Here is a 14,707-nt window from a genome sequence, read left to right as displayed (position 1 = left end):
AAGAAGTCCTCCTTACATTTGTTTTAAACTGCTGCCTATTAATTTCAGTAGGTGGCCCCTAGTTCCTGTGTTATGTGAAGGGGTAAATAACACTTCCTTACTCACTTTCTCCACACCATTCATGATTTCATAGACCTCTACCATATTCCCCCTTAGTCGTCTCTTTTCCATGCTGAACAATCCCATTCTTATTAATATCTCCTCATATGGAAGCTGTTCCATACTCCTAATTGTTTTTGTTGCCCTTCTCTTTACCTTTTCTAATTCTAATATATCTTTGAGATGGGGTGACCAGAACTGCATGCCATATTCAAAGTGTAGGCATATCAAGACTTTATGTAGTGGCATTAAGATATTTACTGTCTTATTATCTATCCCTTTTCGAATGGTTCCGAACATTGTTAGCTTTTTTGACTGCCTCTGCACATTGAGTTGATGTTTTCATGACTCGTCCACAATGACTCGTAACAGAATGCTGACTCACAACCGCTGCGCCTCCTGCTGGCCGTCCTGGGAAATTAGCTCTTTCGGCCCTGAAGTGCTCTCTGTAGGCTGGTGTCTCACCCTCTGTTACCTGCCCCTCTGCAGTCCCTTTATCTCCACCATGTGTAGGCCCCACATCCCTCCCAGACCACAGTGCCCCTTACCTTGGGGTGCTGCCCCTCACCAAGGGAACCCCACTCCCCTGATCCCACCTCGCCTCAGTGACCCACTGCCAGTCCTCATCTAGCCCCTTTACTCAGGGGCAAACCGCAGTCTGCAATGGCCACTCATCATTGGCTAGGGGGTTGGACTGCTGCCTTTCCCTGCAGCCCCAGTACCTCCTTAGGCCTTCCTGTCGGGCCTCAGCCTGGGAGGTACCAGGCCTGAGCTCTCCAGCTCAGCCTGCCCCTTCCCCAGCACTGCTCTGTTGAAGGTACCCTGTGCTCCCAGACAGCCCAGTCGTTCCCACCCCAAGGCTGGAGTGAGACTACCTGCCTCCTAGCTCGCAGCCCTTCTTATACCAGACCTCGTGGGCCCGGACTGGCTGCTACGTGCCCTCCCCTGATTGGCTCCTCAGGGCAGCCCTTTCCGAGAGCTGGTTTTAACCCCTTTCTGACTGGAGCTGGGTGACCACCCCTCTACAGACTCCAATATCTCTTCCTTGAGTGGTAACAGCTAATTTGGATTCCATCATTTTATATCTATAGTTGGGATTATATTTTCTAATGTACATTACTTTGCACTTATTAACAATGACTTTCATCTGTCGTTTTGTTGCCCAGTCACCCAGTTTTGTGAGATCCCTTTGTAACTCTTCACAGTCTGCTCTGGATTTAACGATTTTGAGTAATTTTTTATTGTGCAAACTTTACCACCTCACTGTTTACCCCTTTTTCCAGAGCATTTATGAATATGTTGAACAGCAATGGTCCTAGTACAGATCCCTGGGGGACCCCACTATTTACATCTCTCCACTGTGAGAACTGACCATTTATTTCTACCCTTTGTTTCCTGTCTTTTAACCAGTTGCTGATCCATGAGAGGACCTTTCCTCTTATCCCATCACTGTTTAGTTTACTTAAGAGCCTTTGGTGAAACACGTTGCCAAAAGCTTTCTGAAAGTCTAAGTACACTGTATCCACTGGATCACCCTTGTCCACATGCTTATTGACCCCCTCAAAGAATTCTAGGAGATTGGTGAGGCATGAGTTCCATTTACAAAAGCCATGTTGACGCTTCCTCAACAAATTGTGTTCGTCTATGTGTCCGATAATTCTGTTCTTTACAGTAGTATAGTTTCAACCAATTTGCCTGGTACTGATGTTAGGCACTGTAGTTGCCAGGATCGCCAGTGGAGCCTTTTTAAAAAATTGTTGTTACATTACCATTAATACTTAGTTCTTCTTCAAGTGCTTGCTCATAGGGATGCCATTCTAGGTATGCCTGCGCCCCTTAGAAGATTTTTGCCTTAGCAGTATCCATAGGGTCAACAGTGGTGCCGTGCTCCTGTGCCGGTATATAAGGCACTGCTGACCTTACGCCCTCTCTGTTCCTTCTTACCGCCCATGGTGGTTAGTCTGAGCGCCTTCACTTGCATTGCAATGGCTAGTGGTTTTTGTCTACTGTCTTTGAGCCTTAGGGCCTTGTAAATAGTTCTGCTCATAGTAGTTAGTGTTAAGTAGTTGTTAAGTATAGTTAATAATTAGCAGTTAGGGTTCCAGCAGGGACTTTGGGTCTCCTGGGTTTAAGCCCTGCGCGGACTGCAACAGGCCTATGCCTGTAAGTGACCCCCATAGCAGCTGCCTCAAGTGCTTAGGGTAGTCTCACTTTAGAGACCAGCACCGAATTTGTAAGAATTTCCAGCCCCGCACACAGAAGAAGTGGGATATTCAGCTACAGGCTCTCCTCATGGAGTCCACCTTGCGTCCGGCCCCCGTGCAGCCCCACCAGGACTCGCCGAATACGTTGGCCTTGGTGTGCAGTGCCCCCCGGCGCCAGGCTCTCCCCATCATTGTTCCCCGGCACCAGTGCCCAAAAAGAAGACTAAAACCCCAGCACCAAGCAAAAAGGGCAAAAGACCCACTTAGTGCTGCCCGGCCACTCCAGAGCTGCATGCTTGCACCTCCCCGGACGGGGCCCATAGCCCTGTGAAAGGTCCACCCGGTACCGACTCCCGGGAGCAGCATGGGATCAAAAGCCCTGATGGCACCGACGCCTTTATAGGCTCCCCCAGCCCTGAGAGAACACAGGCCTCCACCGATGTAGCATGCGTCCCAGGACCAACAAAGGCTCCCCACAAGGAAAAGCCAGCCACTAAGACCCCTCGGAGGGCAATGGAACGCCGCTGATCCCCCAAGATGAAGCAGTGCTCTCCACCTCTGCGCTGCAGGTCGCCAGAGTTGCAGCCCAGAAGCTCTGGGGCTCGCCCTCGTTTACCAGCGCTGCGTTCGCAGTTGCTACCGTCTCAATGCGGATCACCTAGAGCAAGACGCCAGTCTCCATATTATCGACGCTGCTCGCCCTCCCGCAGATCATCCTCTAGGTGCAGGTCCCAGTCGTGTGCATCGTGGGAGTGCTCCCCGTCATGTCTCCAGTCCCCATGGCACCGGTCCCCTCGGTACCAGCACCAATCACCTCATTCTGGGCACCGGTCCCTGACGGCAATGGTCAGCAAGCAGACCCAGGCGTCGACGGCCCCACTGTGGTCACCAGAAGGGGATTCCTCTGACATGGAAGATCAGTTCAGCCCCTTGCCTAGTCTGCACTGGCGCAAATGGGAACCCGAGGCCACGGCGACAGCACAGACTTTGCAGCACGGCCAGTACAGTGGCCTTTTTGCGGCACATAAGGAATGCCAGTTGTGGTGATGACCCCTTCTCACCACAGATCAGCCGCCAGCTCAGAATAGCAGCTGGCAGCACTGGGATGGGTGCACGAGAGATGCCTGGCGGTTGAAGCATAGGGAATGGTGCCCACCCCTAAGCCTCCCTCCCGTGTGGGAGAAGATGCCCCAGAACCTCCCCTGGCGGAACTTGGGCCTGGAGGTGGAGGAAATGGCTGAGCAGATGCACACCTTGTTTAACCTTTTGTCAGCCTCCACCCCAACCTGTGTCACACTGCCAGTGCATGAAGGTGTCTTTAAGATTGCCAAGGGTCTCTGGCAAACTCCTTCCTCCATTCCTCCCACCTCAGAGAGGGCCGAAAAGAAGTATGTTGTCCCGCCAAGGGGGTTTGAGTACCTCTATATCCTCCCTGGAGTTTACTGGTGGTCTCTGTGGCCAATGAAAGAGACAAAAGGGCATACCAATTTCACCCCCAAGAATAAAGAGGCCAAACCGTTGACTCTGTTTGGTAGAAAGATTTATTCACTGGCCAGTTTTTCAGTTCCAGGTGGTGAACCATCAGGCTCTTTTGGGCCGTTACAAGTTTAACTTATGGGACTCCCTCCATCAGTTCAAGGAATCCCTTCCACAGGGTTTTGCCTAGGAATTTGGCACGCTGGTGGAAGAGGGCACTGTGGCTGCTAGGTGCTCCCTCCAGATGGCATGGGACAGGGAGGACTCGTCAGCCAGTGGTGATGAGGCGCAGCTCCTGGCTTCAGACTGCAGGTCTCTCCCAGGAAATGCAGACTTTCATCCAGGACCTCCCCTTTGATGTGAATGGTCTCTCTTGAGACCAAACAGATGCGAGGTTACATGGGCTGAAGGACACCAGGGTTACCCTTCGCTTGCTGGGAATGCATATTCTGCAGCCTGCAAGGAAGTAATTCCGGCCGCTGCCTAGGCCTTGGCAGTCTCGCCAGGGACCTGCAAGAAAAAGGGGCAGAGACGCTAGTTTCAGCCGTCGTCACCCTTCTTCCTCCCGCTGTCCTGCGTTGCCCAGTCTGGCAAAACACCCCGGGGGCCAGAAGTACTTGTTTTGAGGGTGTGGTCGAGAGCAACGCCCCAGCCACCTGCCAAGATCCACCCCACTCTTTCCTCAACCGTCTTCGTCTCTTCCGTTTGGCCTGGTCCCAAGTCACCTCAAATCGTTGTGTGCGGGACATAGTGTCTCATGGTTACACCCTGCAGTTTTCGGCTGCCTCTCACTCCTGTCCCTCTCCAGGAACCCTTCTCACTAGCACCTCCTCATTCAGAAGTTTGAGAACCTCCTGCACCTAGGGGCAGTGGAAGAGGTTCCTTGGGACATGGGACATTCCTCCAGGGGAAAGGGGTTCTATTTCCATTACTTCCTAATCCCGAAAGCAAAAGCAGGCCTGAGACCCATTTTGGACCTGCGACACCTCAACAGGTCTCTCAAAAAGTTGAAGTTTTGCATGATCTCCCTGGCCTCCATCATCCCCTCCCTGGATCCGGGAGACTGGTACGCCACTCTCAACTTGAAAGACGCCTAGTTTTACATCTCCATGTTCTAAAGTCACAGACATTTCCTCTGTTTTATAGTAGGCAAACACCATTTCCAATTTATGGCACCCCTCTTTGGCCTCTCTTCGGCTCCAAGGTTCCAGTGGCCACTTACCTCAGAGGTCAAGGGGTCCAGGTTTTCCCATATTTCGATGTCTGGCTCATTAAGGGCAGGTCTCAGAACCAAGTACAGAGAAGCCTCGATCTCATGCATACCACCTGCCACAACCTAAGCCTGTTGATAAAAGAGAAAAAATCCACTTTAAGGCCAGTCCAATACATAGAGTTCATAGGGGCGGTTCTCGACTGCATACGAGCCAGTACCTTCCTCCGGGAGGCGCATTTTCAGGCCATGTAGGACTTGATCTCCCATGTGAGGAACTGCCCACTCACCATGGCTCTCACCTCCCTGCAGTTGCTGTGGCACATGGCCACCTGTACATGTGTGGTCAGTCATGCACGGCTCCACCTCCGGTCTCTGCAAGCGTGGCTGGCGTCGGTTTACTCCCGCAAAAGACAAGAGCTAAACTGGGTGATTAGGATGATTAGAGTGTTGGATCACATCCTGTCATCCCTGTATTGGTGGTTGGATGCCAGGTCAGTGTTTCAGGGAGTCCCCTTCGCAACCCCGTCTGCATCACTAACCCTAGTCTCCGATGCTTCGGACCTGGGCTTGGGAGCCCACCTGGTCAAGCTGAGCACCCAGGCCTCTAGTTGCAGGGCGATCTGGCCCTCCACATCAATGTCAGAGAGCTCTGAGCGGCTTGTCTGGCCTGCCAGGCCTTCTTGCCCCACCTGAAGGGCAAGGTGGTGCAGGTCCTTACGGACAATACTGCTGCAATGTATTACATCAACAGACAAGGTAGAGTGATGTCGTCAGCCCTCTGCTAAGAAGCTCTGAACCTTTGGCACTTCTGTGTGCAGCACGCCATTCATCTGGTAGCCACAGACCTGCCCGGCACCAAGAATGTACTAGCGGGTCCCCTCAGCAGGACCTTCTCATCTCGCCACAAGTGGTCGCTCCATCCGGAAGCAGCCAGTATAATCTTCCAGAAGTAGGGGACTCCCCAGGTGGACTTGGTTGCCTCCCTAAAGGAAATGCTACGTGTTCTGTTCGCTCCAGGGGATAGACCGGGGTTCCCTGTTGGATGCCTGCCTGCTTCCTTGGTCGGGAGCCCTGATGTACGCCTTCCCACCAGTGCCGTTGATCCACAGAGTCCTTGTGAAGATCAAACGGGACAGGGTGAGAGTCATCCTTATGGCTACCGACCAGCAACATGCCGAACCAGTGCTGGCGAGGCCACTTGCGAGCTAAGCCGCTGAGGCTCCCTCTCTGGCCAGACCTGCTGGCCCAGAACCATGGCAGTCTCCTGCACCTGAACCTGGAGGTGCTGCACTTGACAGCATGGCTTCTGCATGGCTTAATATAGACAAGCGGGAAATGGGTAGGAGAAAGTCCTCCACCAGAGCAACCTATGGGGAAACGTCAAAAAGATTCACATGCTGGGCCTCGGATTGGTGCTTCTGGGCTGAGTAGGCCTCCCTGGAGCTGATTCTGGACTATCTCCTGCACCTTAAGCTCCAGGGCTTGTTGCTGTCATCAGTTAGTGTCCACCTGGCTCCTATTTCGGCTTTCCACCCTCCCTTCCAAGGCAGGTCATTCTTCGCTTACAACATGACAGCCTGGTTCCTGAAAGATCTGAAGATTTGAATCTCATGCTGTTGAGGCTCATGAGGCCTCCCTTTGAATCTCTGGATTCCTGCTCTCTTCTCATTCTCTCCTGGAAGGTGGCATTCCTGGTGGCGGATGCGTCTGCCAGCAGTGTGTATGAGATCAGGGCACTTACGTCAGAAGCACCCTATACAGTATTCTACAAGGATAAGGTCCAGTTGCGGCTGTACCTGGCGTTCCTGCTCAACGTAGTCTCCCAGTTTCATACTGGCCAGGACATTTTCTTAACGGTCTTCTTTCCAAAGCCCCACAATTCCAAAGAGGAGCACAGGTTACGCACCCTGAAGGTCCAGAGGGCGCTGGCCTTCTATATCAAAGGGACACGGCCTTTCCGTAAGTAAACGCAACTGTTCGTTGCAGTGGCAGACAGGATGAAAAGGTTGCCCAGTGTCTGCTCAGAGAATTTCATTCTGGATCGCAGTCTGCGTTCGATACTGCTACAAGCTGGCAAATGTGCCTCCACCTGCCATAGTCAAAGTGCACTCAACTAGAGTGCAAGCGTCGTCAGCGGCCTTCTTGGCTCAGGTGCTGATCCAAGAGATTTGTAGAGCTGCTACGTGGTCATCTGCCCAAACATTTATGGCCCATTATGCACTGACCCAGCAGGCCCGGAACAATGCTAGCTTCAGCAGGGCAGTGCTGCAAGACCGCAAACTCTGAGCCCACCTCCATTTGCACTGCTTGTGAGTCACCTAGAATGGAATTGACATGAGCAAGCACACGAAGAAGAAAAAAGTTACCTATCTTTCGTAATTGTTGTTGTCAGAGATTGTGTTGCTCATGTCCATTCCATTACCCACCCTCCTGCCCCTCTGTTGGAGTTGCTGGCAGGAAAGAACTGAGATAGCGTAGGGTTGGCAGTGCCTGATAAACCAGCACATGAGCGCAGCTCTCAAGGGGGCGCCACTGCTGACACTACGAATACTGCTGAGGCAAAAATCTCCAATGACCACGCACATGGACGCGTGCACACCTAGAATGGAATGGATATAAGTAATACAGCTTATACCCTAATCTACTTAGTAGTGTCATCGAAATTGGGACAAAGCTGACCAATACTGCACCTCAAGTAGTTATCCATTTTTAGAAAATATAACTCTGTTTTCAGTCTCTTAACTTGAACGGGTTTATGGGTGGTCAGCAAAGGCATTCCTTGCAACAAAGAAGGTTCAGGATTTCTATGTTTACACCCTGAATCCAGTCTCTAGAAGAGTACCTAACATTGTCTCTCAAGGAAATGCAGCTGTAATAATTTGGGTTTTCCCCTTTCTTCCTTTTTAGGCTGTTTGCGTTTCAAAATGTACACCAAGATTCAAGCAGTGTTGACAATCTTATCTGTATTTCTGTAATTCCTGGTTCATTCTCTTTTTAGAGTTGTTCAAGGTCTCTGCGGGTATTCCAAAATTTAGGATTTGAAGTGAGTCTGTTCAAAAGCTCACAATCCACAGAGAAGCCAATGCGCATGTCTTTGTTATTTTGTTTGTTGTATAGGGTGAATTAATCAGCCTTTAGGTAAGGGGGCCATTCTCTTGTTAGTTCCCTTTCTGCTAATTTTGTTTTCTCTGTATACAATTAAAATTATCCAAGAACAGTTATTGTGGGTGAAGTCTAGCCCCAGTGAAGTCAATGGGGCCAGGATTTCATCCTATGGCTCAGATTGACCCTCACCTTATTTCAATTGTACAGGTAGAAGAGGGTGGCTCAGAAGGTTCTCTTTTCTTTTTTTCTTTTCTTTTCTGTAGTTTTCTTTAAGCTTTTTTTGCTCACATGTTCCCTGTTGTGATGAGGACAAAGGAGATAATGAGTATTCATTCAGCTTATGACATTGCATTGTAGAAAGTAGTTTACCATTTGATCCTCAAAAGACAATTTGCATTTTCTTTGATACAGCTGGTGTCCATGTGGAAATATACCCCATTTGTAAACTATTTGTGTATTTCATGTGGCAGATGTCTCAAGCTGTTTTGCTGTATTTCCAGTAAAAGAGCAAGTCGTGACAATTCTGGAATCCATGTTGACACATCTACACCCAAGCACCATCTGGAAGCCATGTATCTGATGCTGTATACTGACTGCCATCCTGAAAACTAGCAGTAGTAAATCTGGAAAAACTTGAGGGATCCACTGTTAACTCCTTATGTGTCCATATGATTTCAACCAATATCATCTCCTTTCCATTTAGGGACTCTGGGAAGGGTAGAAATCCAAATTCACTCAGCATTAGAAGAGTGTGAAAGCAATGGGGATTTACTAAAGCAATGGGGATTTACTTAAGCACTGACCTTGTTATTAAGGATTAATGATCACCAGTGGACATGGACAAATAATTCTGGATGACATTCATCCCAACTGTAGAGGGCCTACTCAAGGCCCTATGCACCACATAAACTCCACTTAAACTAGGAGTTTATACTTAGCCAGAAAGGTTTTTGGAGCAGGGACTTTGTCTCACTATATGTTTGTACAGTATCTAACACAGTGAGGCTTCAATCGTGATTGGGGCCTTTGGAATATTACTTTAATATGAATAATAAAGGCCTTTCATAGTCCATCTGCACTGAGGTCAACTTCACCCCTTGTACAAAAGCTACATGACCATTTTACATGGGCCTAGATTAATTACTGGTCAGCCCATAAAACATAGTGCATACCAGCTGCTTTTGAGATTTTCTCCATCATAATTAAAAAGCATTTTTCTTTCCTGCCTCACTTAATTCTCTCATTAATTTTCATGAAGCTCTACCTTGGGTTGTGAGCAAATGTAATAATGTTTTAAAGTGAGAGTAATTGAGTAGGTTTCTTTATCTTCCTGTCTTAGAGTTTTAATGTGCCTTCATTATTTTTCAATTTGAACCAATCTAAACAATTATCTACTGTATTTATGACTTAATTTTTCAGGGAATGTCTTGGTGAAGCGCATGAACCTTGTGACTGCCAAACATGGAAGAACTGGCTGCAGAAGATATCAGAAATGAAACCAGAAGAACGTAAGAGTGGTTTTTGTGGGATTTTTAACAGCATTAAATAAGAACTGTATGGTAGTTAAGAAATGATGTGAAAGAGGGGGGAGGAACAGGTTTGATCATTTGTCCTGTAGAAATCATCTAATTGAAAAAATGGTGCTGAAAACTGTGTAATTCTTTATTTTCCCGTTTCTTTAACTCTGAATTTCCTTGCTCATGTCTTAAATCAAACCCTACAGATTAGAGGTTTGTTTTGGGTAACATTATAGGGGGAAAAGTTACCTAAAACATATATGTTTTTAAAAAATCCTAATACAATACATTTACCATAAAGTCAGAAACTGGTTTTACAAGAGGAGCAGCAGTGTCCATGTAAATAACTAACCTGTTTCCCCAGGCCAGGAAGGATTAAATGCCATGCCCAGAGTCTCTTCAGGCCTTTTCTTCTAGAAACTATTTATTGTTTGCACTGAACGTCTTGAGCACTTCCCACTTAAAAAACAGTTCAGCATAAATGCAGTGACCTCTCCCCTGATCCAGTGGCTTCCTTGCTAGCGCGTCTTCCTTAGTTAATCTGTGGCAGAAAGTGAATTATTTTGGTAAATTGGAGTTTCAGCCAATTTTGAGTAAAAGCACAGTAGGAAAAAATAGACTTTCATATATCTATTTCTAGATAGATTGATAGATCTTGTCAGAATTTAAAGGGAAGGGGTTAAAAAGCTCTGATACAGTACTATAAAATTCTCTTACCTGTAAAGGGTTAAGAAGCTCAGCTAACCTGTCTGGCATCTGACCAAAATGACCAATAAGGAGACAAGATACTTTCAAATCTGGGTGGGGGGAAAAAGGTTTTGTCTGTCTGTCTGATGCCTCTGCCCGGAGACAGATCAAGAAAGCAAGCAATTCAACTCCTATAGAGTTAGTAAGTAATCTAGCTAGAAAATGCATTAGATTTTGCTTTTGTTTTTGACTTGTGAAATTTGCTGTGCTGGAGGGAATGTGTATTCCTGTTTTTGTGTCCTTTTGTAACTTAAGGTTTTGCCTAGAGGGATTCTCTGTGTTTTGAATCTGACTGCCTATGAGATTATCTTCCATTCTAATTTCACAGAGGTGCTTCTTTTACCTTTTTTCTTTCTAATAAAGTTCTGTTTCTTTTAAGAGCCTGACTGATTTCTCTATGATCCTAAGACCCAGGGGTTTGGGTCTGTGATCGCTTTGTAACCAATTGGTTAGGATATTATTTTCAAGCCTGCCCAGGAAAGGGGGTGTAAGGCTTGGGGGAATATTTTGCGGGAATAGGAACTCCAAATGGTCCTTTCCCTGATTCTTTGTTAAATCACTTGGTGGTGACAGCGTACCCCCCCAAGGGCAAAAAGTTTGTGCCTTGGGGAAGTTTTACCCCAAGCTGGTAGAAATAAGCTTAGGGGGGTCTTTCATGTGAGTCCCCACATTTATACCCTAGAGTTCAGAATGGGGAGGGAACCTTGACAGATCTATTTTAGCCAGAAGATTCAAAATCACTTCTTCTCAGTTAAGTCTATTTCTATACCAAATATTCTGAGTAGTTTCAATGGCAGAGCTGTTTTTGTTTTTCTTTTAAATCACAAGATTTTTTTAAAATCTTGTGATTTAAAAAATATATATATAAAATATAGGCGCACGTGCGCGCACACACACACAGCTTCCCCCTTCACAGTTTTGATTCTTTCGGTTTGGATATGGGAAATGCATCTTACAACTGGAATGAATTGGAAATCCAAGACTTTCATAATTGTTGTAACGGTAAGCTCTTCAAGTGGCCTTCTGCACATTCCTACTCTGGCATGTGCCCATGGTACCATCAGGACCGGAGGAAGCTTCTAGTAGCAGTGCCTGTTGGAGCGCTCTTGCACCTTCTTCTCCTTTTTCTTCCCCTTGTGGCTCTGTACGTTTGGAGAGCGAAGCTAGAAGTGGGTTGTGCATCAGCCACCTCCTCCAATGCTGAGTTGGAATTAGAACTCCAAAGAAGAATCATTCCAATGTGCAGTGCTGCTAGAAGGTTCCATTTCTGGCTACGCCATGAGTACGTTCTAAGAATGCAAATGTGCAGAGGCCACTTGAAGAACTCTGGATACAGGTCAGTAATCTTTATCTTTATAATGTTAAAAATATTGGTTATTTTATCAGTGTAATTAGATTGATTGCTTACAATTTTATTCTGATTTCATGCCGGCTTATTGCTGTAACTCTGTTGCCGCTCCTATTTTACACCAATGTTAAATGAGATCAGAATTAGGCCCTTTGTGTGTCTACAGCATTTAGAACATATAATGTGGTATGTAAATGTTAATTATGAATATAAAACCATTGTTAAATTAACTAAGCATTTTAAAATAGAAGTTTGCTTGATATCTTTGAAAATTTCAGATTCCCTCTTCATGCTATTTTGAGATATTTCCTGATTTTTTACTTTACAATGGAAAGTCCAATTTAATAAATATCATCTCCCATTAGCCCAATTTACATTTGTATTTTCTTTCTGTAATTGTTTTAAGTATGCTTTAAAACTGCTGTAGGCTAAAACTGCTTTCACACAGTTTCGTCAGGCAGTGTGGATGAGGCCAAAACGTATTAAAAACTTCCTCCGCCCACCTCCCAAATTGTGTTCTAGAGCTTGGTAGGAAATCTTGTAATCCCCAAAAGAGTCCCAAAGGGCTGAGTATTTATTTTCTAAAGTATTACCTATTGTACATGGTTTGGCTTTTAATGCTATGTCCAGAAGTCATTTCCATAAATCTTAGAGAAATAGAAGCAGCTGATACTTAAGTATAAAAAAAATGGGGGAAGGGTGAATAAGTCTATTTAGAGTGTAAACTTTTGGGGTAGGGACTGTCTTTTGTTCTGTTTGTACAATGCCTAGTACAGTGGGGTCCTGATCCATGACCAGGGCTTGTAGGTGATACAAATAATATTACCATTATTTATTAATTAATGTAGAATAACATAGGACACACACTTATTTGGAGTGATCCGTAGAAACAAGTATAAAACTTAAGTATCAACAATGATTTTTTTAAATTCCTAGCATGGGTCTTGGACTGTGTTAACATCTTATAGTATATTTAATAAATTATAATGTAAAGCATAATAAAATATACAGATGCATTCCCGAGCTGATTGAGGTGTGGATGTGACCTTTGACTTTTGTCGTATTTGTTAAAGCATCTTAATTTTTGCCTTACATTACTTTTGTAACGCATGCTGTAGGTTTATGAGGAAATTAATGTGCACTGTCAAGAATTAGGGAAACACGCAGACTTCTTAACCTACTTTTTACAAAAGTTGATATGCAGATAATCTAACTTTTCTATTTTTTTTCCACTTTTTTCTCCCAAAGTTGTGGGAGTTAGTGAGGCTTATGAAGATGCTGCCAACTGCCTATGGTTACTAACTAACTCCAAACCGTGCGCCAACTGCAAATCTCCAATTCAGAAGAATGAGGGCTGCAACCACATGCAGTGTGCAAAGGTATAAAGAAGTTTATATTGTTTATGGTGGAAAGCGTAACTCAAGTTGTATATACATGTCTATTTTGTAAATGCAAACATACAAAGTCTCTGAAATCATAGGCATGGGATCTAGTGGAACTTCTAAACCAAATTGCAACATTGGCAGATAGAAAGAAGCTCTAATGTATTAAGATAAAAGCAGAGTATTTGATATGCAATTTCATTAAGTCTTTCTTACAAGATACATTTTGGCTTGGCAGTGAACACTCATTACATGGGTTGAAGGACAATAAACAAAGAGAAATGACGAGCAGTAAACGAAGAATAAAATAGGAGGAAAGACTTAGAGGAAAACTATACAGATCTTTGCATTGCCACTCTTCTTTAATGACCTAAAAGAGAAAGTGAATAGCATATTTAATTCACAGAAGATACTAAATTTTGAGGCATTGTGAACACTAATGAAGATAGAGAAATAATACAAAGGGAAATAAGGTGAGCTGAAAATATCAAAAGAAGGTCAGCTTGGAAAAATGTAAACATAGATTTTCAAAGGGAGTGAGAAACCAGGAGAACAGTAATTCCAAAAAAGACTTTAAGGGTAATAGTAGACAGAAAATTAGATGCAAGTTTTCAATACTTCACAAAAATAAATAGGTTTTGCATAGCAATATTTTCTATGTCAAAACCTCTTTATCTAACATTATAATACATCTCAGACAACTCTTTTTTCAAGTGAACTAAAAGCAGAAAGTTAGAGTACTTGCTTTTTAGTCAATGGATAGTGTGACAAAGTTTCTCCTCTGCCTTGGTGGGTCCTGCGCTTTCCGGCGGATTTGCTTGCCTCAGAGGTTCACGGCAGCCCTCAGTTTGGCCACTTTTGCCACTGGCTCAAACCTGCTGTTCACTCAGCTAACCTCATGACTAGCCAGCATGGGACACAGGGAAGAGAACAATCCCCGCAGTCTCTGTTGTCCCACCTAGTGGGTCAGGGACAGGCTAGAGACCTTCCCCTCTGATATGACTCTCAGTCCAGGTCAGCTTCTCTTGTGTCAACTAGGGAGTTGAGGGAATGGGGGGAACCTGGGCCCACCCTCTACTATTGGTTTCACCCCACGGCCCTGTGGATCGCAGCTGTCTACAATGTCTCCTGTAATATCTGTGTGACAACTACAACTCCCTGGGCCACTTTCCCCATGACCTCCCTGCAGCACTTTCTTTGTCTTCACTGCAGGACCTTCTTCCTGATGCCTGGTAACATTTTTATTCCTCAGTCCTCCAGCAGCACATCCTCTCACTCCCAGCTCCTTACATGCCTCTCCCTAACTGAAGGGATGTCTTTCTTTTTTTAACCATGTGCCCTGATTAGCCTACCTGCCTTAATTGGTTCTCGTAGCTTCCTAATTGGCTGCAGGTGTCCTAATTAGCCTGCTTGCCTTAATAGGTTCTAGCAGGTTCCTGATTGTTCTGGAATAGTCCCTGTTATCTTACCCAGAGAAAAGGGACCTGCTTAATCTGGGGCTAATGTAGCTACCTTCTACTACTCTCCTGTAGCCATCTGGCCTGACCTTGTCACAATAGGTTATGTGAAAGTAGCAAAAACAGCTTATATGTCCATTTAATAATGTCAGGTTTTCA

At 45.6% G+C, this 14,707-nt stretch overlaps 1 protein-coding gene across 7 annotated transcripts in view; it reads left to right on the top strand.

Annotated features, from left to right (window-relative positions):
• The window catches only part of ANKIB1 (ankyrin repeat and IBR domain containing 1), a 168,044-nt gene that overhangs the window by 124,202 nt on the left and 29,135 nt on the right, over positions 1-14,707 (top strand). For all 7 annotated transcript variants that reach the window (XM_077808107.1, XM_077808110.1, XM_077808111.1 and 4 more), the window contains exons 10-11: positions 9,517-9,605; positions 12,958-13,088. In XM_077808107.1, the coding sequence (XP_077664233.1) occupies positions 9,517-9,605; positions 12,958-13,088 (220 nt within the window). The remainder of the gene's footprint in view (positions 1-9,516; positions 9,606-12,957; positions 13,089-14,707) is intronic.

The sequence above is a fragment of the Eretmochelys imbricata genome, chromosome 2 (assembly GCF_965152235.1).
Source record: "Eretmochelys imbricata isolate rEreImb1 chromosome 2, rEreImb1.hap1, whole genome shotgun sequence".
Taxonomy (NCBI): Eukaryota; Metazoa; Chordata; order Testudines; family Cheloniidae; genus Eretmochelys; species Eretmochelys imbricata.
This window is presented reverse-complemented; position numbering and strand designations above follow the sequence as displayed.